Source organism: Pituophis catenifer, unplaced genomic scaffold, assembly GCF_029215685.1.
Source record: "Pituophis catenifer annectens isolate HBS135680 unplaced genomic scaffold, rPitCat1.0.hap2 SCAF_3, whole genome shotgun sequence".
Taxonomy (NCBI): Eukaryota; Metazoa; Chordata; class Lepidosauria; order Squamata; family Colubridae; genus Pituophis; species Pituophis catenifer.
The window spans coordinates 149,483,567-149,508,150 of NW_027256883.1; the positions used below are offsets into that span (position 1 = coordinate 149,483,567).

General features: G+C 41.1%; 1 protein-coding gene across 1 annotated transcript in view; it reads right to left on the reverse strand.

Moving 5' to 3' along the window:
- The window catches only part of FGGY (FGGY carbohydrate kinase domain containing), a 150,970-nt gene that overhangs the window by 39,378 nt on the left and 87,008 nt on the right, over positions 1–24,584 (reverse strand). The window contains exons 11-14 of the mRNA XM_070939505.1: positions 21,148–21,295; positions 19,280–19,354; positions 12,802–12,922; positions 9,681–9,775 (exon numbers count right to left, since the gene is read on the reverse strand). Of these exons, the coding sequence (XP_070795606.1) occupies positions 9,681–9,775; positions 12,802–12,922; positions 19,280–19,354; positions 21,148–21,295 (439 nt within the window). The remainder of the gene's footprint in view (positions 1–9,680; positions 9,776–12,801; positions 12,923–19,279; positions 19,355–21,147; positions 21,296–24,584) is intronic.

Below are 24,584 nucleotides of genomic sequence, written 5' to 3' on the forward strand. Positions count from 1 at the left end.
ACTCCTTGCACTCCGGTCATAATTAGGACTAATTTTGTGCATGGGGCTTAATTTGATTACATGCACTCAAAAAGGTGATAGGGCTTCTTTTCAAGGTGGGTCATCTCTTTGGAGAAACATGGTATTATTAACTATTTTAAATTATAATAATAGTTTAACAGAAGAGTATCAGTGGTTCACAATGAGGAAAGATTTATTATTGTAGGACTGATACACTAGCTAGGTTGAGGAAGGATGTTACCAAGCCATAATCATCTTATTAATACAGAATTGTCATTTAATGTAATTCTGCACTTCAGCTATTTCACCCTTTCTTAAAAAAGAAAAATAGGAGCAATATTTCCTGTTCACCATAGGTAGGTCTTTGCCACTTTAATTAGCAAAGGCCAGTCCAAGTGAAATTGCAAAGAAAACTATCATTAGCTTTCATAAGGCAATTGTTCTGATTAATATACAGTAGAAAAACAAACTGTATGGCTTTTATAAACCCATAATAATCATGGCTTCAAGTGTATAAACTCTGTCAGAAATAGTTATAGTGAGTGATAAAACTGGGAGATTGCCAAATGAAGAGTCCCATCCGCTCCCCATATATATTTCCATTTAAATGCTATGCATTTGACTCATACAACCCAACTGCATTGTTAAAGTAAGAACTGTGCCTCTGCTACACTTTTGAAACTGAAATGGACGTTGACTTACCTGAACGTCCCTTTTAGGAGTGCTGCGACCACTGTCCATGGCTGGGATCTTCACTTCATATCCTGTCAGTAACTGAGTGAGAGCTGTTAAACTCTCCCTGCTAGGACACGCCTCCAGTCCCATGATCCTCCAGTCTATCACGAAGACACAGCAAAACTCCAGGAGGAACTTCCAACAAATAATCCAAACACGGGAACTGGATACACGGCAGACAGTCTGAAAAAAAACTGCAACAGCAAAGAACATAACAAACAAGGGAGGGAATGGACAGTGGTCGCAGGACTCCTAAAAGGGACGTTCAGGTAAGTCAACGTCCATTTTCCAGAGTGCTGCTCCCACTGTCCATGGCTGGGACATACCCAAGCTTAATTACTAGGGTGGGAGACTGGATGCCCCGAACCCGTGTCCAAAGCTACCCTCTGTAGAACTCGTCGCCCGAAGGCGGCGTCCGAAGAAGCATATGAGTCAATCCGATAGTGACGAATAAACTGTGACACCGAGGACCACGTGGCCGCCCGGCAGATATCTTCCACCGAGGCTTGGGACGCCCACGCAGCTGAGGTAGCCGCGCTGCGAGTGGAGTGTGGTAGAATTCTTCCCGGCACAGGCTTTCCCGATAACTCATACGCCAAAGAGATACACGCCTTAAGCCACCTGCCCACCGTGGCCGCAGAAATCTTCTGCCCCATCGAGGTTGGGTGGAAAGAAATAAGCAGAGCCTCTGTCCGACGAAATGAAGCAGTCCGACGGATATAGATGCGTAAAGCCCTCTTTACGTCCAGTTTATGCCAGCGTCGTTCCGTAGAGTTCCGTGGAGACGGGCAGAAGTCTGGCAAGGAAAGTTCCTGCGCCCGGTGAAAAGGGGTATTTACTTTCGGAAGGAACGTAGGGTCAAGCCTGAGAATCACCATACTGTCCCGGAAAAGACAAAGGTCCTCCCGAATAGAGAGTGCCGAGAGTTCTGACACTCTACGTGTGGAGGTGATAGCCAACAGGAATGTTATCTTGAACGACAGATGTTTCAGCGTAGCCGTCCTAATAGGTTCAAAAGGGGAAGCTGTCAGAGCCCGAAGCACCAGGGAGAGGTCCCAGGTAGGGTATCTGTGGACCTGTGGAGGACAGAGATTGGTCGCACCGTGAAGAAAGCCTCTGATGAGCGGGTGTCGCGAAAGAGAGTCGTAGGGAGGACACTTCAAAACGGTAGACAAGGCCGCAGTTTGTCGCCTCAAAGTCGCCGGAGCCAGGCCTTTCTGAAGGCCGGAATGCAGGAATTCTAAGACCTCCTCCACCGTCGCTGAGGTGGGATCCACATGCCTCGAGGCCCCCCAAGCGCAGAAGGATCTCCAGGAAGCCTCGTAGATACGGCAAGTGGACGGTCGTCTAGCAGCCTGTATAATCTTGACAACTCCGTCTGACAGATGTGACTTCTTTAGGAGCACGCGCTCAAACGCCAAACGGCCAAGTGGAGCCATTGGGGCTCCGGATGACAGACGGCCCCTTGGAGTAGGACTACTTGAGTGGGCGGAATCACCCAGGGCGGAGACACCGAGAGGGATAGAAGGTCTGCATACCAGGCCCTGCGTGGCCAATTGGGTGCCACCAGAATCAGGTCTGCCTGCTCCCTCAACAATTTCCTCACGACTCGTGACAACAGAGGAATGGGGGGGAATGCATATAGGAGGCCCTCCGGCCACCGACACCTCAGGGCGTCGCTGTCCTCCGCCGACGGATCTGGATACCGGGATACAAAGCGAGGCAGTTGGGCATTCTTTCGTGAAGCAAATAGGTCGATCATCGGGGTACCGAACCTCTGGCAGATCTCTTGAAACAAGCGAGGGTGGAGTTGCCACTCTGCTGGATCTATTTGTTCTCTGCTTAGCCAGTCGGCCCGGACATTGTCCACACCCGAGATGTGGTCCGCCTTTATCGACCTTAGATGACGCTCCGCCCAGCTGAACAGATGTTCCGCCTCGAACATTAGCGACTTCGATCTTGTGCCGCCTTCCTTGTTTATGTGCGCTTTTGCTGCGGTGTTGTCGGTAAGAATCAAGACGTGTCGACCTTCCACCGCCGTCTTGAAGTGACAAAGCGCCAGCCTCACCGCCCTCAGCTCGAGTAGATTTATACTGCAGCGGCTCTCCGTTGTTGACCACTGCCCTTGAGTCACAAGGTTGTCCAGATGTGCTCCCCAGCCTCGTAGACTGGCGTCCGACGTTAGGGTCAGCCTGTCCGGCTCTGTGAAGTCGCAGCCCTGTAGAATCGCCGGTGACAGCCACCAAGACATTGACAGGCGGATCTGAGGGGGCAAGAACACCCGGTGACTCGAACTGGCACGGCCCGATTTTTGGAAGGGAAGGAGGAACCACTGTAACGCTCGGGAGTGTCTGCGTGCCCACGGAACGATGTTGTAGCAGGACACCATTTTCCCCAGCAGTTGTGATAAGAGCGAGAGCGGTACCTTCTCCAGTGGTAGGATTTGTCGAATCAGGTCGGTGATGCTTTGAGCCCTCTCTGGCGAGAGAAAGACCTGTCCTTTGACCGAATCGATCAGGGCTCCGAGGTGAAGCAGTCTTGTAGCTGGAACAAGGTGGCTCTTTTCCAGATTTATCGAGAATCCGTGGCGTTGGAATGTGTCCAGTACCAGGTCCCGGTCGCACGATGCTTGGTCTGGAAAGGAAGATAGAATCAAGACATCGTCGAGATAGCACATCACTCGCACCGACTGAATTCGGAGAGAAGCAGCCACCACCGCCACGAGCTTGGTGAATGTGCGAGGAGCGGAGGAGAGACCGAACGGCATAGCCCGGTATTGGAAGTGCCTCCCGTCGTACTCGAACCTCAGGAAGCATCTGTGTAGAGGGTGAACCGGAACATGTAGGTAGGCTTCTTTCAGGTCCACTGATTGGAGCAGGTCTCCCGACCGAACCCCCGCTAGTATCGACCGAAGCGAATGCATTTTGAACCTGCGGTACTCCACCGACAGGTTCAATAGCTTTAAGTTCAGGATACCGCGCCAGCCCCCCGAGTTTTTGGGGACAAGAAAGAAAGTCGAATAGAAGCCCAATCCCCGTTCCGAATAGGAGACCGATTCTATTGCCCTGATGCTCAACAGATGGGCAATCTCTTGCAGCATCAGATGGTGCCGCTCCACAGACGTTGGAACTGGGCAGGAGACGAAGCGACTTGGCGGAGTTCCGATAAAGTCGATAGAGAGACCAGAAGAAATGGTGCGCAGTACCCAAGAGTCCTTGGTGGAAAGGGCCCACTGGTGATGGAACAATTGAAGTCTCCCGCCTATGGGCCCTGTGAGAGGCAAGTCATTTGCCTCTGCGAGACTGCCTGAAGTTGGAACCACGGAAGGGGCGCTTAGGTTGTGGCTGGAACTTGCTTCGGTCCCGAAAGGAATCCCTTCCCTGCGCCCTGTCCGGGCCGGCAAAAGAGGGCCTGCGGGAGAAGGAGCCGCCTGAACCTTGAAAGGGACGAAAGGACTGGCGCTGGCTGTAAGGAGTGTACCTCCTCTCTGTGCGTCGGTATGCTGTCGGGAGGACCTTGCGCTTGTCACGATCCTCCACCAGGAGCGGGTCCAAGGCAGGACCAAACAAATTCGGAACCTTATAGGAAGCAGATGCCAGCCTCCACTTTGCCTTGAGGTCCGCCTTCCAATGTCGAAGCCAGAACAGACGTCTGGAAGAGACAGATGATGCCAAAGCCCTGGACGCAAACTTCACCGAGTTAAGAGAGGCGTCTGCCGAATACTCGGTGGCAGCCACAATTTTATTTATGTCCTGGTGTAACCTAGTCTCTTCCGGAGGCAGTCTCTGTTGGAGCTGTTTAAGCCAAATCAGCGTGGCCCTATTGAAGAAGGAAGTAGCAGTCGCCGTCCTGATCGCCCAGGCTACTGCTTGATGAGACCTCCGGAAGGCTAGCTCCGCTCTGCGGTCTTCTGACTTGAGACCATCTAGAGAGTCAGTAGACACTGAGGAGTTGGAGGCCAAGGACGCTACAGGTGGATCAATGGTAGGAAGAGCCAAGAGGTCCTCTAATTCAGGTGCAGAACAGTACAACTTCCTGTCGAGGGTGCTGGGCGATGTTAGTGATCCGGGTTGACCCCAAGGCGACTGAAGAACGTCCAGGAACAGGCGGGGACACGGAATCACCTCCTTGTCCGGTTTAGCAGACATAAATAAAGCGTCGTGGGGTCCCGCGGACGTAGAAGCGCCAGACGGGTCTACGCCAGGAGTGTTCAAATTGGTGGTAAGACGAGCTTTGTGCAGCAGCGACTTAAACATCGATGGACGGAACAACCCCGTGAAAGCCGGGGAATCCGGAGGTAAGTCCTCATCTTCTGAAAATTCGATATCTTCCGGGCATTCTTCACCTTGGTCAGAGCCAGCCCGGGAAGAGGAGGCAGACTGTTTCCTAACAGCACGGGTCGTGACTTGATGACCCAGTTGAGCGGGCTGAGCCGAGGATGCGACCGATGGAGGCTGAGACACTTGTTGCATTCCGGCAGCCAAAAACGAAGAAAAAGCTGATGCGAAAAAGGCTTGCATGTCAACAGGTGCCGGGGTAAGCGCCCCATCAGGGCCCCGAAGTCCAGCCGCAGTAGGGGTAAACGTGGCCTCAGGGGGGCGACAAGCAGGTCTCTGGGAGGGAGTGATCCCCGCCCTAGACACATCAGGTAGCGACTGAGAGACACCCTTAGCAAGGTGTAACTGTCGGGCTTGTTGGGTAGCCTCGATGGTGTGCCTCTCTGGAGATGAGGCAGGAGAGTCCGAAGACGAAGAATCCCGGACAATGGAGTCTCGTTGAGTTGCGCTCGTGCCCAGACCCACTTCTGCCACAGCCGCCAACCTTGCCTTGTCCCACTGTTTCTCCAGCGCATTGTGGCGGCGTTGAGCGTCTCTGTCCAAAGCCTTGGAAGATTTTGACTTCCGAGAGGTGTGGCTGGAAGACACGGAGCGTTTCTTGGATGCCTTTTTGGCCCGCTTGGCTGGGCTGTGTGGCGGGCTAAGGTATGGCTCAAAGTCAGATGATAGTGCATGGTCAGCCATGTTGATAAATAGCTCAGACCGACCAAGGAGGCACGGAACTGGCAGGTAAGTATAAGGGGACCGGGTCTTGGTTGTAGTCCACAGATGCCAACTGTCCTTTTTATGTATTTTATATATACAAATATCAATAACAATTTTTTTTTTTTTTTGTAGTAAATATTAATAATGAAGGGGTATGTTAAACGATGCAGTTAGCATGCAAACAGCAAGAGTAATTCCTTTTCTCTCTCTTTTTTTTTTTTTTTTTTTGTAAAAAACAGGGGGTAACTATATACAGAAGAAAGGAGGAAGTCCAATACTAAGAGGCTGAGAGCTCCTCTGGTCTAGATTGAGACGTAGAAGTAATTCAAATGACCAAGGCATAAACTATCTGTTGCTGAGACAAAAGGCTTCCAAGGCCAAACTCCGCCCCTCGCTGCAACAGAATGGCGGGCCAGGTAAAATGGCGGCGCTCAAAGGTCTCTCAAAATGGCGCCCGCTGTCGCCCTCAGGCCCGATCCAGGCCACCTGCAGGCCCCTCAAATTCCAACCAGAACGTTGCTCGCCGGTCCGGTGGAAGCGCTATCGAACGGAGGGCGCACCTCGAGGATGGCGCTCCTCCAAACGCAAGGGAAAGCGGCGATTTTAAAACGGCGGCAAGCCTGCGCGCCGAATTCCTGACTCACGCCGTCGCCGGGAGCCCAGAGGACGGGGAGCGCACTGACAGTGTGACGCTGCCCCGAAGCCGCCGCCGATGTCCAGAAGTCAGCGGGGAGAGCGACAAGCCTGCACGCTCATCCCCTCGCTAGCGGCCAACAATAGCTTGCCGGATCCGCCCCGAAGAGTCGGAATCCGGCGGCTGCGACGCTCCAGGCGTGGGCGGCCCGAAGACTCACCGCACGCAACAGCAGCCAGAAATAAGTTCACAGAAGCACGAAAAAGGAATAATCAACAATAAAGAAACAAAAACCTAAACGAGGAGAAAAAAAGGGTCAGGGAGAGCAGTGAAATTAACAGACTAAAGTCTAAAACAGCACAGCTCTGAAATTCACTTCAGTTCTTGCCAGTAACTGAGTGATAGACTGGAGGATCATGGGACTGGAGGCGTGTCCTAGCAGGGAGAGTTTAACAGCTCTCACTCAGTTACTGACAGGATATGAAGTGAAGATCCCAGCCATGGACAGTGGGAGCAGCACTCTGGAAAAATGATTCACCTTTACTATATGCTTTGAAAATTCACCCCCCGTTTTTCCTTGTAACATACAGCCAGAAGAATATTGTTTTAGTAGCAAAACAACAGTGAATACAAAGATTCTTTTTTTTAAGAGGCACCTGGACTCTGTTTTTCTTTGAAGATGTTTCACTTCTTATCCAAGCTCTGTCAGCCCTGCCTGGATGGTGGGGAATGGAAGGATTTATATTCCTTGGAGATAGCTGGTCATTTGCATTCTTTTAGAGAGTCGTTGAGGCCACTGAAGGTTTATCTGTGTCCTCAGGGTCACCTGAGTAGTGCAAATGGGTGTGGAGCCTTCCTGGAACTGCTAAAAGGACTACGTTGCAGACTGGTGATAGATGATGCAGTATCCCTCCCCCTCTGTTGAGAGAGGTTTGTTCAATTTTGACATAGATAGCCTCTTTGATCCTTTTTCAAACCAGCAGTCCTCTTTGTCCAAAATGTTGTCTTTGCTGTCTTCAAAAGAGTGGCCTTTGTCTTTGAAATGCAGATGGACTGCTGAATCTCGTCCTGATAGGTTTGTTCTCCTATGTTGTGCCATGCATTTTTGAAGTGGTTGTTTTGTTTCCCCAATGCAGTGAGACATGTGCAGATCTGTACACTGGGGAAACAAAACATCCCTCTCTTAACAGAGGGGGAAGGATATGACATCATCTATCTCCAGTCTACAACACAGTCCTTTCAGCAGTTCCAAGAAGGCTCCACACCCATTTGCACTACTCAAGTGACCCTGAGAACATAGATAAACCTCCAGTGGTCTCAACAACTCTATTAAAAAGTGCAAATGACCAGCTGTTTGCAAGAAATATAAATCCTTCCATTCCCTACCATCCAGTCAGAGCTGAAAAGCTTCTTAGATAAGAGGCAAAACATCTTCAAAGTAAAAACAAGAAAGTCCAGTTGCTTCTTGAAAAAAAACCAACTTTGGGACAACCATGACTTGGATAACTGAGAATCTCCATAGACAACAATGAATAGTTTTCTGTCTCTATTGAGTGTCTTTCCTCTCTCCCCAAGGAAGAATTCTAAAGCTGAACCATTCCTACCATAACATAACTTTGGTGCTTTTGCTGGAAGAAGCCAGCTGGCTGGAGAATAAGTTAAAGGCAGAAGGATTGCAGATAAAATTTCCTCATTTCCTCATTGGGCGGTAGTGTTACTATCCCAGCCCCACCCTGCAAAGGAGAAAGAGCAGATGAGCGTTGAAATCACCTTAAAGGTGGAATAATTAAATCCCTCTGAAACATATAAAGCCATTCAGTCATTTGATAACAGAAGCATAATAAAATGACCACGTCTTCTATCAAAAGGAGTGTAATTCACCAGGGAATCCTTACTTCACATTCTTGTTTATTTAATGATTTATTAGATGTTATATCTTTCATCTCCATCTAAAAAAAATTCGGACAATAATTCACTCAGTTGATGAAATAATTTCATCTATGGACAATTAAAAAAAATCTGAATAACTTGTATGTATAGTAAGACCCGTAAAATACTTTTTAAAACAAATATATTAGTATCACTTAAATAGGATGATTTGAATTCTAGCAAATAGCATTTCTTTTTTTAGTAATAGAAAAATGGAAATATTATACTGGAGACTGGGTTAGAACTTGAATGGAATAAACAGCTTCTATTCATTACTGCCTTCTGTTTATCCATTGTCCCACAATTATTCCTTAGACGTCAAGCTGGTAAAGCAATTATAATTGCACCACAACAAACAAACAAATCTCTGCTATGAGTTATTAAAATATTCACCTCTGTGTTTAGTGGGACTTCTTCCTATGTAAATGAGGATCAGACCATTGTCACAGCAAAAGAAATTTGGTGGTATTCATGAAGCAAATGTAAGGGACTATGGGAAATTGTTGTTAATATATAATGTTCTACAAACAAAATCTCTTTTTGTCAGAAGAATGATCCAGAGGAAAAACAATTTAGGAATCTACCACAGAGTATAAGCACAAACTGATTATTAATTATCATTACACTAAAAACACCTATGAATGTTTACTCTTCTATATCTCCAGGAAATAGGTTTTTTTTTTTAAAAAAATCCACTGAAGAACCTAAGATAGTTATTTTCAATTAGTCTATATACTGAGGGACAATCTTTTTCACTACTTCTACAAACATGCTGAACTCAACAAATGGAATACATTTACTCGTTTCAGTGGTATCAGAATTCTTTATATTATCATGCCTGGTTGTTACTATTGCCACTTCTGTTTCAACAGCAAATTTAATTGATTTCTCTTCTTGATTGTGACCAACCTACATAATTTAGTACACTGCATATTAACTCAGTGATATGTGTCAACACTTCATAAATTAGAAATGTCTACTAATTTCCCAGTGCAGAAATCAGTATTTGCTAATGATGCATCAAAACTCTAGCTTTAAAAGTAGATTAAGTGCTCATTGTCTCAACAATAAAAATTAATTCCAATTCCATGCTGAATTTCTCTGTCTTGAATGACTAGGCCATATTATACAGCACTTGTATGCTCTGTGTCCTTACTTAACCTTAACCAACCAACCAACCAACCCACCCGTAAATAGAAAATTTGGCTAAAACCACTGGCTTTTGTAATGATGAAAACCTGCATTTTCTCCCCTTCTAAATTATAACATGCCTGAGGTGGAACAAAGCAAAACAGAGTTCAAGTTGTTGTATTCAGTTTGAACCTTCTGTGATTACATACCTGCAGGGAAGCAAAGTCTTTAGAAGCACAGGCTCCAAGAATAGCAGCACCCATTAGCACAGACTCCACTTCTTGGGCTAGAACAACAGGCATGCCTGGGCAAAGACAACAGATCAGTTAAAGGGCCTGAGGTATGAAGCATGTAAGAAACATCTCTCCCTGAAGTATTAAAACAGTTTCTTCTTTTTAAAGGCTAATATAGCTTCTTGGTATGATCTTCTTGGTGTCCCCTAAGCATTAAACGCAAGTCAAATTCAATGTATAAACAGTCAAGGGCAGCATTAAGAAATGTGGTGGCTCATGGCTAATACGCTGAGTTTGTCGATTGAAAGGCCGGCAGTTCAGCAGTTCGAATCCCTAGTGCCGCGTAACAGGGTGAGCTCCCATTACTTGTCCCAGCTTCTGCCAACCTAGCAGTTCGAAAGCACGTAAAAAAATGCTAGTAGAAAAAATAGGGATCACCCTTGGTGGGAAGGTAACAACGTTCTATGTGCCTTTGGTGTTTAGTCATGACCACGGAGAGGTCTTCGGACAGTGCTGGCTCTTCGGCTTTGAAACAGAGATGAGCACTGCCCCCTAGAGTCAGGAACGACTAGCACATATGTGCGAGGGGAACCTTTACCTTTTAGAGATAAATACTATCTCAGGATACATAGATGAAATTAGTAGATTTTCCATGGCAAAAAATATTTTGATAAAATACAATTGTGTAAAGTTGTGGAGGGACTAACTTATAAACTGACTTTATAGCTGTCGTGCTTTAAATTTAATTTTTTAATTTACTTGGTGCTTATGTTTCACATCATTGTAAGTGCCTTCAAACAAAGAATGTATTCATCTTGCCCTCTGTACAATATGAATCTGAGGCTTTTAAATGGTCTATGAAATTATCTACTGGTAGCCTGTATAATTGGCTAATGGGTACTTGAATTTAACAGTAATATATTCAGTATTTCCCTGTCTTTCCCTGGAAGAATAGGGGATTGATAAAGGAATGTTAACTATTTTATCAGATAGATTTTAATGAGGGCAAGAGAACTAAGAGCATTTTAGTCAGATGAACTCTGACATCCTATGTCAATCACAGTTCCTACAATCAGGAAAAATTCCTAAGCTGCAGAAAGGCCTCTTTGTCCAATGTTCTGCTTGGCTATTAGATACAGTCAAAGGACTCCAGTTTAAAATTTAATCATAATTATCTATTAATAGATCTTTAATTTTAGACATCAGAAAGGAGCTCTTGGTTCCAAAGCTATTTGAATTAGATAAGGAAAAAGGTGTGCACTTGATAAAATCACATTGGACAAATAGAAAAGGCCACTGAGGCAACAGCCTGTTGTGCATATCTAGCCCAGGTCAAGACCTTGTATCATTTGGTTCACTTTTTCTGCTTTCAAGAAATGTAATTACTTAATGCTGATTTTGATCTCAATTCCTGGTTTGATGTTGAAGAGATGCAAATCTAAAAGCAAAATACCCAGAGCCCAAGCTTTAGACTTGATCTAAACCATATTGGTTCCTCTGAAGAATAAAGGGCTCATATGGTTCAGGGTTTGCTTTTAATCCCAACCTTTTAGAACTGTAGAAATACATTTTCCACAGGTGAAGTATATATTCTTTTTAACCACAAGATATATCCAAAAATACTCACGTGTAAATGACAAGTTAGATGAATTAGGATCTCCTCTTATAGACAGGCAATTGGCTTTAAATGCTATTAACATTTTGACCAGAAAAAATGAATCTCCTGACATCTTCTTCTGATTTAAAATGTGCCAATTTTATGTATCCTTAGTATTTGATAAATGGCAAATGCTAGCACACCACTGAATATTATGAATTAAATGCAACTCCTTGCCTACTTTGAATCAATAGACATATTAAATCCTACAACACACGGTTTACATGATTGAGTTACTTGAAAAATTAAAATTATTCATTTACTTTCAACCAATAATTGAGAAATAATCCATCAGAAAATACAACTGTTATTTCTGGGCAGCACCAGAAATATTATTTCACAATGGTGTGTACTATGAACCTTTTCAATTGGTGTATTTACTTATCTTTATATAGGAACACTGGAATTTGTTTTTGATTGAATCAGGCTAATTCATCCATTTCAGCATGATTTATAATTATTGCCATGCCTATCAGAACAATTTAAAAGGATAAATCCTGAAGATTATTACAAAATGTAGGCTTTGCTATTATTTGGCTCTTCTCAGATTTTTTGAGAGTCAAATGCAACAGTGCCCCTTTTTTCACTGAAAATTTTTGATCCATCCTTCTTGCATCTAGCTGTGGTTCAGCTTAATGATTTTAACTTTTCTAATGAAACACTGAGATACTATTAATATTAACCAGGAAAGGTAAAATGTACAACTGCAGAATCCCAATCTACAGGTACTTCATGACTTATGATCACAATTGAGCCCCAAATTTCTGTTGCTAAGTAAGACAGTTCTTAAGTGAGCTTTGCTCCATTTTATTACCATTCTTTCCACAGTTGTTAAATGAGTCACTGCAGTTGTTAAGTTAGTTACAGGATTGTTAAATGAATCTGGCTTCCCCATTGACTTTGCTTGTCTGACTAGGTGGCCTAACTAGGTGGCTCAGTGGCTAAGACATTGAGCTTGTTGATCAGAAAGTTCGACAGTTCAGCGGTTCAAATCTCTTGTACAGGTCTCCTGCGTGAGCAGGGGGTTGGACTAGATGACCTCCAAGGTCCTTTCCAACTCTGTTACTGATAAGTTGCCCTGTTAAGTTGTCAAATGATCACATGATTCCAGGACACTGCAACCATCATGAATATATGTCAGTTGCCAAGCATCCAACTTTTGATCACATCACCATGGGGATGCTGCTAATGGTCGTAAGTATGAAAAACATAAGTCACTTTTTTCAGTGCCATTGTAACTTCGAATAGTCACTAAACAAATAGTTTAGTTTAGTTACAAGTCAAGGGTCTATATCTGTATCAGAAAGATTAAGTTATAACTTGTTTGCTGATATTGTTATGAACGTGTCATAATATTCACCCTGCAATTTCTTCAGCCAAGGAACAGGAATGCTAAACTCAGTTTAGTGCTCATTTCTTTCGCTGTATTCTGAAACTTACCAATGATGTCTGCATGCATTTGGACAAAGAGAGGATTCTTGCTCAGACCACCACACATAAAGAGAGTGTTGATACGATGCCCTGCGACTTGCATTGTTTCTACGATATATCTGGTTCCCAACTTAAATGCAACAGAACATAAAGAAATATCTATTAACAAAAAGTGCTACAGGTAAAATGGTTTCTTTGAAAAGCTGAAAAGCCATAGTTATTTCCACTGATGAGAAAGAAGAGTTTTTTAAAAGCTAGGATCAACAGTGACTATAATGTTGCATTTCTAAATTTTCTGCTTTTGACATTAAATTGTCTATCTACGCCTCCAGATTAATTGTAAAACAGACATTAGTTTATAAGAAAAACATACACAGAAGTATATCCTCTTCCTCATTCACGAATAGTTGAAGAAATGCAGGAATTAACATTGTTAAACATACAGCAATCATATTTTTTATCTCTGTTTTATATCCATGTTTTTATTACGTTTTTGTTTAGAAACCAATTTAGTTATAATAGCTCTGATCAAGAGCACTTTTTTCAACTCTAACCTTTGACTTACCTTCTGAAAAAGTAAAATAAAATTAAAACAATAGAAATAAACGTTTAAATGGGTTTAGGGATTTTTGTTTCGCATTTCCAGCTCATGCAGAGAAACCCTTTGAACACTAACTGTGTATTTAAAATTGGTTTTTGGATGTCAACTGAAAGAAAATAAAAACCTCAAAAGTAACATTACTGCCAAATCTACCCTGTGCCAAACTCATAATGCTAAAGAATTCCCTCAGCATTTAACACTGAACATCTTCTGAAGCATGGCCAAAGTTCATTGTAAGATTTACAATGTACTGCAAATGCCTGTACAGACTTCGCCAGGATATTTAAGAAAAGCAGAGTTAAGCTTCAATTGTTTATTTCATCCTGATAAAGTTTCACGGGAATTTTGATTTAAGATAGGTAGTTCTGGCAAACTTCTAACATTAGCAAGGGTACCTAAATGAAAGGCACGGTACAATTAATGACACACAATATGTTAATTACTGTATTAGATGTGGATGATGGGAAATGTAATCCAACTCTTCTGGAGATCATCAGACTGAGGAAAACTATCCTATGCTCATTATTTTCATTACTAAGGGACAGGTATTCACTTTTAAAAATTGTGTCTTGCTTTGAGTTTGTGAATAGTTTTATTCTTAACTACTGCAATTTTACCACTTGAGAGCACTGTGGATATTTTTCAGAATTCCTACAATCCATATTTATCTAGATATCTGTAACATTAATGGAAGTTAATATATATAATATCCCCCCAACACACACAAAATAACCTTTTCCCCATCTCAAAACTAGTTATTCTGTTTTTCTTCTCTGCAGTAAAAATATCGTTATGTTTGCCTGAAAAAGGTCACAGCAAAGTCTAAGGTGAAACTAACTCATTTTTTTGAATTAACATCAATATAATTAATATAGATTCAGTATCTTACTACATTACTACGGGTAGTCCTTGACTTATGATCACAATTGAGCCCAACATTTCTGTTGTTAAGAGAGGCATTTGTTAAGTGAGTTTTGCCCAATTTATAAACTTTTTTGCCACAGTTGTTAAATGAATCACTACAGTTGTTAATTTAATTACACAGCTGTTAAGTGAATCTGGCTTCTACATTGACTTTGCTTGTCAGAAGGTCGCAAAAGGGGATCACATGACCCTGGGACACTGCAACCGTCATAAATATGAATCAGTTGCCAAGCATCTGAAATTTGATCACATGACCATGGGAAGGCTGCAATGATCATAAGTGTAAAAAACAGTCATAAGCCACTTTTTTCAGTCCTAAAACTGAACAAACTGTTTTCAGTCAAGGATTACCTGTATAAGGAAAACCATGCAAACTAAGAGATATGCAAATGCCAGGAAATTTCTCCTTAATTCCAGGTTGCTTTTCTCCTGGATTAGTTTCTACCCATTGCTTCTTGTTCTACCCTCAGGTGCTTTAGAGAATAGTTTGACTCCCTCTTCTTTGTGGCAACCCCTGACACATCAGAACACTGCTATCATGTCACCCCTAGTCCTTCTTTTCATTAAACTAGACATACCCAGTTCCTGCATCTGTTCTTCATATGTTTTATCCTCAATAAAACTTTATATCCTTTATATGTATTTTATTTAATACATGTGAACAACACGCCTAATATGCAGTTGTATAGTTGTAAGTTAATATATTGTGACTGTAATATCTTGATTTCTATAAAATAGTGACTAATTTCCAAGCAAGTTATATTTCCAAAATACCCTTAAGCATTAAAAGTAATATTTTCTGAATTTTACAGAAAATAGCAGGCCCTGATCCATTGGTTTTTTTTTTTTTTTTGTTATTGTTGTTTTAGTTGTTCCAGAACTAAGAACCAGTTAAGTATATCGGTGAGTAATAATCTCCCCCACACACATTATTGTATGTACATTATATATATACATTACCTCTGTAAAAATAACACAGGAGGACCAGCGAGTTTAATTTCAAAGCACAATAGAATCTAGTATAAAGAAACACTTGAATAATAATAGATGCATTTCCCAGGATACCCAACTGAGAAAACTTCCACCTCATTAGCATAAAATAATGCCACAGTGCTTGTTTGGCAAAGAAGTTGTAGTCTTTCACAAAATAATGTTAGTAGTTCTCATTTTCTGAAAAATGATTTGCATTTTTAAATCAAAGAGTGGCATGAAAGTATACCACTGTTGTACTATCAAAGAACAGTAATAATAAAATTAGCAAATATACTTTCTAACTATATAAAAATAAATCCTGTTTGTCAGGGGTGGGTTTCACTTATCTGTGCTACCGGTTTGCTCGCGCACGCATGCTCACTTTGCTTGTGTGCGCGCCCTGTCTGCGCATGCGCATATCATATTTGATAACATCCGGGCGGGTGGGCAGAGCCTCCTGCCACTGCTGCTACAGGTTTGCCTGAACCAGGGCAAACTGGTAACAACCCACCACTGTTGTTTCTAGGAAAGTGTTAAAACTGTGCAAATGGATTTCAAGAAATTGGTCACATTGCTAAACTGAGCAAAGTAATATTGTGGAACACTCTAGAAAAGAACAGAAGCTATTTGACTATGATAAACGAAAACTCCATAGCAGATTTTATAGATATCTATATCTATAGGTTGAATCAATTATAAATGTCCACATATGAGGAAGACGAAGCAAATGATGTCACCTGGTGTTGTAACTAATGACAATTACAAAATTCATGATATATGTCATGTTGTTGTGACTTGGAATAGACTATATAAGAGCAACAGTGGAAAGCACTACATTATATTGTTGAGACAGGAATTTTGGGAAGAGAGAACATTATTTAGAAGGTGGAATATTACATAAGTTTAAGATTGTGATCTCAGAGCTTACATATTTATTGATTTGATTTGATTTGATTTCTATAGCCGCCCATCTCAGCAAATGACTGTAGGCAGCTCGCAATTCAAAACATATATTACAATTAACATTTTAAAACAATAAAATAGTAAAAAAATCAGTAAAATTTTACTGAGTAAAATAGTAAAAACATTAAAATGTTTAATTCAAAGTGCATACAAAAGCAAGATATCTGGCCTTTAATAACACAGCCAGGAGCAGGGGTGGGATTCTACCAGTTCGGACTGGTTTGGGTGAACCAATAGCTCCAACAATCAGCTGGGAGCGGACTGGTTCACCCCAATGTTCAGATGAGCCCACGTGCCATTTTCCAACCTTTATCTTCTCAGCTGATTCGCGCGGTAGAGCAGATTGTCGTGCGAATCAGCTGTGTTACTCCTCCGATGAAACCAGGAAGTGACAATTCCTTGAAACTGTACATGCACGTGCAGCGTTTCTTGAAACTGCGCATGTGTGTGCAAGTCACACGATCACCAAACTGGTTGATAAACTGGGAGGATCCCACCACTGGTCAGGAGGTGGGGTCCTTGGCACATGTAGCACCTCAGGCTTGGGAGCACAGTCAGGTCTTTAAAGCTTTATGGAAGGCTAACGGGGTTGGGGACATTCTAATCTCTGAAGGGAGGATGTTCCACAGAGCAGGAGAGGCTACAGAAAAAGCTTGTCTTCTACTGCTTGTCAGCTGACATTCTTTGACTGACGAGACTGCAGCATGCCCATGTCCAACTGATCTAATTGGATGGGTAGAAACTCTTTGAAAAAGGCGATCCCTCAGGTTCCTAGCCATGTAGGACTTTACAGGTAACCACCAGTACCTTGAATTGCATCTAGAATGGTTACAATGGTAACCAGTGCAGCTCATCACGCAGGAATGGTATTACATGTGCCATATATCTGGCACCAGTTAAAACCCACATGGCTGCATTCAGCACCAATTGAAGTTTCGAAATGGTCTTCAAGGACAGCCCAATGGAGAGTGTGATACAGTAGTCTAATCTGGTGGTTAAAATGTTGTGAGTTACTGTGAGCAGGGCCTCCCGGTCCAGGAATGGGCATAATTGGCACACACCCCAAAGGTGTGCAAAGGCCCTCCTGGATACGACTGCCGCCTGCTCTTTGTGCAGGAGTCCAGAAGGTCCACCCAGACTGTGCACCTGTTTGGGGCAGTGCCACCCCATCCAAAACTAAAGATGGAAATCCTTGTATCTGGAGGATCCAAATATCCACAGCTAATCCGTCTTGCAAGGGTTGAGTCAAAGTCCATTTATTTATTTTATTTATTTATTTATTAAATTTTTATATTGCCCCCTCTCCCGAAGGACTCGGGGCGGTGAACAGCCAGAATTAAAAACACACAATACAAATATTAAAATACATTAAAACAAAATTAAATTATTTTAGGCTTCTCCAATTTAAAACCCCATTACCCATAAAATTCACCCAATTAAAATTTTTTAACCCATTTTCATCCCATCCAGTCCCCAACAGACCCCATAGGACATCTATGGCGTTATTTGGGGCCTTTTTTTTTTGTTGAAAAAACTTTATTTTGAACGGGGTCCAAATTAGTACAGTTTGATGTTCCAGCAAAAAGCCAATAGCCAGAAATCTATATTTCTAATCCTTGCCATGCACCATATCCTGGAATGTCTTTTTTTAAAAGTTATTTAGAAATATTATGTATAACAAATAATTTAAAACAAGAGTCGGGCAAAATACAATAGCTATAAGATAAGATACAATATAATTTAATACATAAATATGTAAAATAGAATAAAATGACATAAAATTATATTTCAGTGTCACCCTTACAATCTATCCCAATCAGTCCCACGTATGCAGATTTCAACCGAACCATTTTGTTTAAGTACTGTGCTGTGTTAAATGTTATTTTCAGGTTCTGCCCGCTCTTAATGTAAGTTGTTTTGATATGGGGATCCCAATGGGTCATTTGTTTGGTATATAGACCAAGGTACCTGTCTCTCACCACCTTATACAAGCAACAATCAAATAGGATGTGAGCCAGGTCTTCTACTTCTGTCGCCCGCAAATGCAGAGATGCTCATTGTAGGGTATAGAATGGAATCTCTCATACCTGACCATTGTGTCAAGCTGTTCGAATCTCGCTCGCGTAAATGTCTCCCTAAGTTGTAACTTCAAATAGCTTTCTACTTAAAAAGTACATTTGTATTTGCTCAGCCATTTCAAGTTACCCACCTTACTAAGGATAGCTATATCATTTTGTGCATAATAACAAATATTAGAAAAGTACTGGAAGATCACAGGATCAGCTGCCACTCTATTCCACAAGTAAAAGGAAAAGCAAAATCTAATTAATTACTACCTGCTAATAGTATGTGCCTTCTACATTCCTTTCCCTCTTGCCATTTGTTGAGTGGGAAAAATAAAATGGCCCCTGAAATTATCCTGGCTATAAAAACTGAACTACTCATATGCAACAGTATCTTGAAAAGTAAGTAAAATAGGTTTCTTGTCATTTTTAGCTCCTAAATTCTTGGCCTGAGGTAGAAAAACCTGCTTTCTAGATGTAGAAGAAGGCTGCCTCCTAAAAATTCAAGTACAACATATCAATCAATAGTGCCAATAGTCCACACTACTGTTTGTGACATAACCAACTCATCGTTGCACTCCATATCTCTCAACCAAATGAAATTTGCCGTTGAACAGGACAGTTTAATATGGGGAAGGAAGACAGATTTGGAGTGGAGACAACATAAACACAAATGTAAGCTTGTTTGAAATTTATGTTCTTTTTGTACTTTCCTCTTTGTTTTTTTAAAAAAATTGCAGTTGCCACATATTGATGCCACCATTTGCAGCCACAACAAAAAGAAAAAGACCCTCAATGCTATTGTATTGTTAAGATTAAGCCGCAGATAAATTGTTTCAGTTTCTCCATTCACAAATAGTCGTAAGAATTTCAATAGTCATTTGCTGTAAAAAAACCCCAACATATTATGACCCCAAGAAAAGAAAGCTTCTCTAAAATCTTAGGGAAAATTTACTCAACTTACCGCAATGGCTTGAACTGTAGCTAGATAAATAAGAGCAAGATCATCAAGACTTTGAGACAGTGTCAGTCCCACTACCTGAAAGGAACAAGAACATTTTTGTACTTACTAATTTCTTTTCCAAGAGAAGATTTTAATAAATTGTATCACAGAAGTAATTTATGGATTTCATTATCACATGGCCTGGTAATAACCTCTAGCTTGAATTGCTTGGATTGGATAAATTTAAGAATACAGGTCTTTAAAAAGGCATTCATCTTGAGGATTTATTGTTACTTCCAAGTTGGAAAAATAATGCTTCTGAATGCCAGTTGCAAGGGGACAACAAAGATACCGGGCTACATAGAGGGTACAGTAAATATACTTGTCTTTTTTTGTGAATGGAGAACTGAAAACTGAGAGAGATATCAATTTAATGTATTTTGAAGGAAATCAGTTAGCATTTCCCCTTGCTTATTTTTGATGCAAGTTTCAGTTTAACATCAAGCACTATGCATTTTCCCATGAAACCAGCATAAACATAAATAAAAATCAGCAGTTATCCCAAAAGCAAAAGAATTAATGCCATCTAAAAAGCATGCCATCTTTAGGTTTCAATATGTGGACCATGAGATTGAATCCAGTCTAACAAGTGACTTGATAAACATCACTTTTTTGCTATGTTTTGAGTACTGGAGAGTAAGTACAACAAAAATATTTGAAAATTCATGTACCCTACCATATGTCTCCTCAAGTATGGGCCCTTATGGGTAGTGGTGGGTTTCAAAACTTTTTACTACCGGTTGTGTGGGTGTGGCTTAGTGGGCGTGGCATGGCTTTGGCGTGGTTTGGTAGGCGTGGCAGGGGAAGGTTAGTGCAAAATTCCCATTTCCTCCCAATCAGCTGGAACTCCAGAGACAGAGAATAGATAGGGGCGGGACCAGTCTGAGGTGGTATTTACCGGTTCTCCGAACTACTCAAAAATTCCGCTACCGGTTCTCCAGAACTGGTCAGAATCTGTTGAAACCCATCTCTGCTTATGTGCCACAAACATAGCATTCAACTTTGATGCAGAAAATAATTTTTGTAGAAAGTAGAACATAGAATAACATAGAATAGCAGGACTGGAAGGGACCTTGGAAGTCTTCTAGCCCAACCCCCTGCTTGAGAAGGAGACCATATACCATTCCAGACAAATGGTTGTCCAATCTCCAGAAGCTAGGCGTTTGTGAAAGGGTAATGCTTGTAAATGGAAATGCTTGAGTACAGAAAAAAACTGGCAGATGAGGTTTGGATCCATATATTAATAAAAAATACAGTGGCTCAACAGTTTTATACTGAAATTCATGTTTTTTACCAGGATGAAATTCTCTCTCTTTGTCCAAATCTTCATATGCCCAATAAAGTTTTTCCGATGTTTCACATAGACTTGCTATATATACTTCCCACCCTGTGTAGCCTCACAAAACAGCCTCTTGTCTCTGTAGACATATCATATTCTTCTATGTCTTTAATTGCATTTTTGCTGTTACATTCAGTAGCAATTATATTTTGGAATTTGTTGCTTATCAAACCCCTACAAACTTTAGGTAATCCTATAAAATCATATAAAACTACGCAAAATTAAAAAATAGCAACAAAAGTTTTACATGTATAGGTAAAAAATGTACCCCATTATATTTTAATGATAATAGAATTACATATAACTTTTGTTTTATTTTGTTTTTTCATCTTTTTTCAGTTAGGATGTCAACAATCATTTCAGGAAAACCATTCTGTAGAATTTTCAAATAAAATTGCTAAAAAAATAAAAATAAAAATGCTAATTTCATGGTCTTATTTTATACGATTATTCTGTTTTCACCCTTTTACAACAACAGACTGTTTCTTACCATGCCCTTTAGAGTCAAATCTGCAAGGGGAGATCGGTTGCCATGGAAATCTGGCCAAACATGTAAATCAACAGTGAGCAAACCCACAGGCAAAGATTTCTTAATCAGATCCAGGTGACCATTCAAGAATGTATATATACTTTGAGCTCTGCAAGAAAAACAAATGAAAAAAAGGGGGGAGTGAACTGAGCTGGGGGAGAAAGGTTATTCTCTGAACATATTGCATGATTTGGACTGCTAATAAGTGATACACAAATTAGGAAAGGCTTGCAATATGAAACTGTAAAGGAATGAGGAAAGAGAATATGTCGTAAGTCGAGGACTACCTGTACGTGATCTATAGGGTTTATACAGAGGTCTGAAGCAGTATTGGGACATAATTTCAATACCATACCAGCAAGAAAGTAAACTGCATTATAATGCTAAAACACAGTTTGCTGTCACCAAGTCTTGTTCAGAATTAGATTCTCAAATTGCAAAAGGTTAACTGAGTCTTAATGACATTTTATATTGATATCTATTCAGAAACTATCCTGCTAGAAGTTTAAGGACTGCTATCTTTGTACAATTAGAATAGAGCTGGAAGGGACCTTGGAGGTCTTCTAGTCCAACTCCCTGCTCAAGCAGGAGACCCTAAACCATTTCAGACAAGTGACTGTCCAGTCTCTTCTTAAAAACCTCCAGTGATGAAGCACCCACAACTTCTGATGGTAAGCTGTTCCACTGCTTCATTGTCCTCACTGTTAATTCCAGGTTGCTTCTCTCCTTAATTAGTTTCCATCAATTGTTTCTTGTCCTGTCCTCTGGTGCTTTGGAAAATAAGTTTATTATTTATTATTATTTATTTTATTATTCATATTTCTATGCCGCCCATTCTCCGAGGACTCTGGGCGGCTTACACCAAAGACAGTATACTAAATAGCATATTGCCCCCAACAATCTGGGTCCTCATTTTACCCACCTCGAAAGGATGGAAGGCTGAGTCAACCTTGAGCCGGTGAGATTTGATCCGCTGATCTACTGAACTAGCAGTCAACTGAAGTAGCTGCAGTACTGCACAAGTTGACCCCCTCCTCTTTGTGGCAACCTTTCAAATAATAGAATACTGCTATCATGTCTCCCCTAGTCTTTCTTTTCTCTAGACTAGACAAACCGAAATCCTGCAACCGTTCTTCATGTTTTTGTCACCAGGAATTTAATCATCTTAGTTGCTCTTCTTTGCACTTTTTCCAAAGCCTCGACATCTTTTTTGTAATGTGGTAACCAAAACTGGATGTAGTATTCCAGGTGTGGCCTTACTAAGGCTTTATAAAGCGACACTAATACTTACTTCACATGATTTTTATTCTATGCCTCTGTTTTATACAATCAAGGATTGTATTAGCTTTTCTGACTGCTGCAGCATACTGCTGGCTCATATTTAAGTGATCATCCACTAGGACTCCAAGGTCTCTCTCACAGTTACTGTTTTTGAGCCAGATTTTGCCTAATCTGTACTTGTACCTTTGGTTTTTCCTGCCTAAGTGTAAAACCTTGCTTTTCTCCACATTAAATTTTATTTTGTTGAATAGGGCCCATTGTTCAAATCTGTCAAGATCTTTTTGGATCCTGAGCTTGTCTTCTGGGGTATTGGCTATTCCTGCTAGCTTAGTGTCATCTGCAAACTTGATGAGTTCCCCTTCTTTTTCCCTCATCTATGAAGGTACTGAACAGTACTGGGCCTAAGACAGAACCTTGTGGTATTCCACTGCTTATTTCCCTCCATGTAGATGTAGTACCGTTAAGGATGACTCGTTGAGTACAGTTTGTCAGCCAGTTACAAATCCATCTGCTGGTGATGTCGTCTATCCCACATTTTTCTAGCATATGAAGAAGTAGGTTGTGGTCTACTTTGTCGAATGCCTTGCTGAAGTCTAAGTATATTAGTCCACAGCAGTTTGCTGGTCTACTTATTTAGTCATTTTGTCAAAGAATGAAATAAGGTTGGTTTGGCATGATCTGTTTTTAACAAACCCGTGCTGGCTTTTAGTTATAACTTTATTTGTTTCTAGATGTTTGCAGATTTGTTTTTTGATGATCTTTTCCACTATTTTCCCAGGTATTGATGTTAGGTTGATTGGTCTGTAGTTTCCTAGGTCTGATTTTTTGTTGTTGTTGTTGTTTTGAAGATGAGAACGACTTTCTTTCATGAAGAAAGAAGTGTACTTTGTGAGATCACACAAGAACAAGTGATTTATATGTGAAATCACATATAAATGCATGTGATTTATATATACAACTTTAACAGAGAAATTAAATGGTGAAATACTCATGCGAGTCGGGATATTTAGCAGGCACAATGCAAATTCCACAGCCTCATCTACTGAAGGCTTGGAGGCTATCCAGATAATGTGCATTGGGTTTAATTTCATTAATTTCAAGTGGAACTTAAGTGTGCTTAACTTTCTCCAGTATGCACCCAGAGGCTGAAAGCCAAAGAAAGCAAAACATGCCAAATCTCACTGAAATCAACTGGAACAGCCATCTAGCCTCGTAATGCCTGCACTGACATGCCAATGGAACTTGCTCTTGCCACTTTATACATGTCTAAAAACCTTTTGAGCAGCTTTCTAATTTTTGTGATTGGTTTTACTTCTATATCAAAGTATTGAGGACTTTCCATCTGCAGAGAAATTGGCCAAAATAGCATCTCTATCTAATTATAACTGATTAATCAATGTCTCCGTTCTGGAGGTCTAAATAGTGATATTCATTTAGCCCCAGCATGTCTATTCAGCCATGCATTAACGAGTTCCCTGTGGGAATTTGGCATGTGTTTACTACTCTGACTTCTGACCTGCTTGCAGCTGTATATTTATATTCTACATTTAAGTATTCAGCTGCACGTTGTTTCAATTAGGTCTTACCATGTGTTTGCTATCGGATGGTACCATTCAAAATGAAGTAAACTTGGAACACATTAAAATAGCTAATTTTACTTCATTATTCATATATTTAAAGTTTTTTTTTAAAAAAAACATTGTATTATATTAATGTGATATATGGGGGGGGAGAGGGAGAGTCACCGTTTGAAAGTTGTTAACATTCTTTCACAGAATTATTTCATTCTCATTTTTGCTGTGTTGCCCAACATAATTGTTCAATGAAAGAGGACAAGAAGAAAGATAACGAAAAGCAGGCTGCAGTGACGTAACACAATATTTTAAACAGAGAACATGGCAATTTAAATATATTTCACAAGAAATTGAGTCATGGAGCTGTAATAGTCCACAAAGTCATCTAGAATATACATTAAGTATTCCAAAAATAAACTTTTTCTGGATGAAGGTATTTATTTATTTCAGCCTTTATTATTTTTAGAAACAACTCAAGGCAGCAGCAAACATATCCAATACCTATTTGTCCTATTTTCTCTCTAATAACAACCCTGTGAGTAG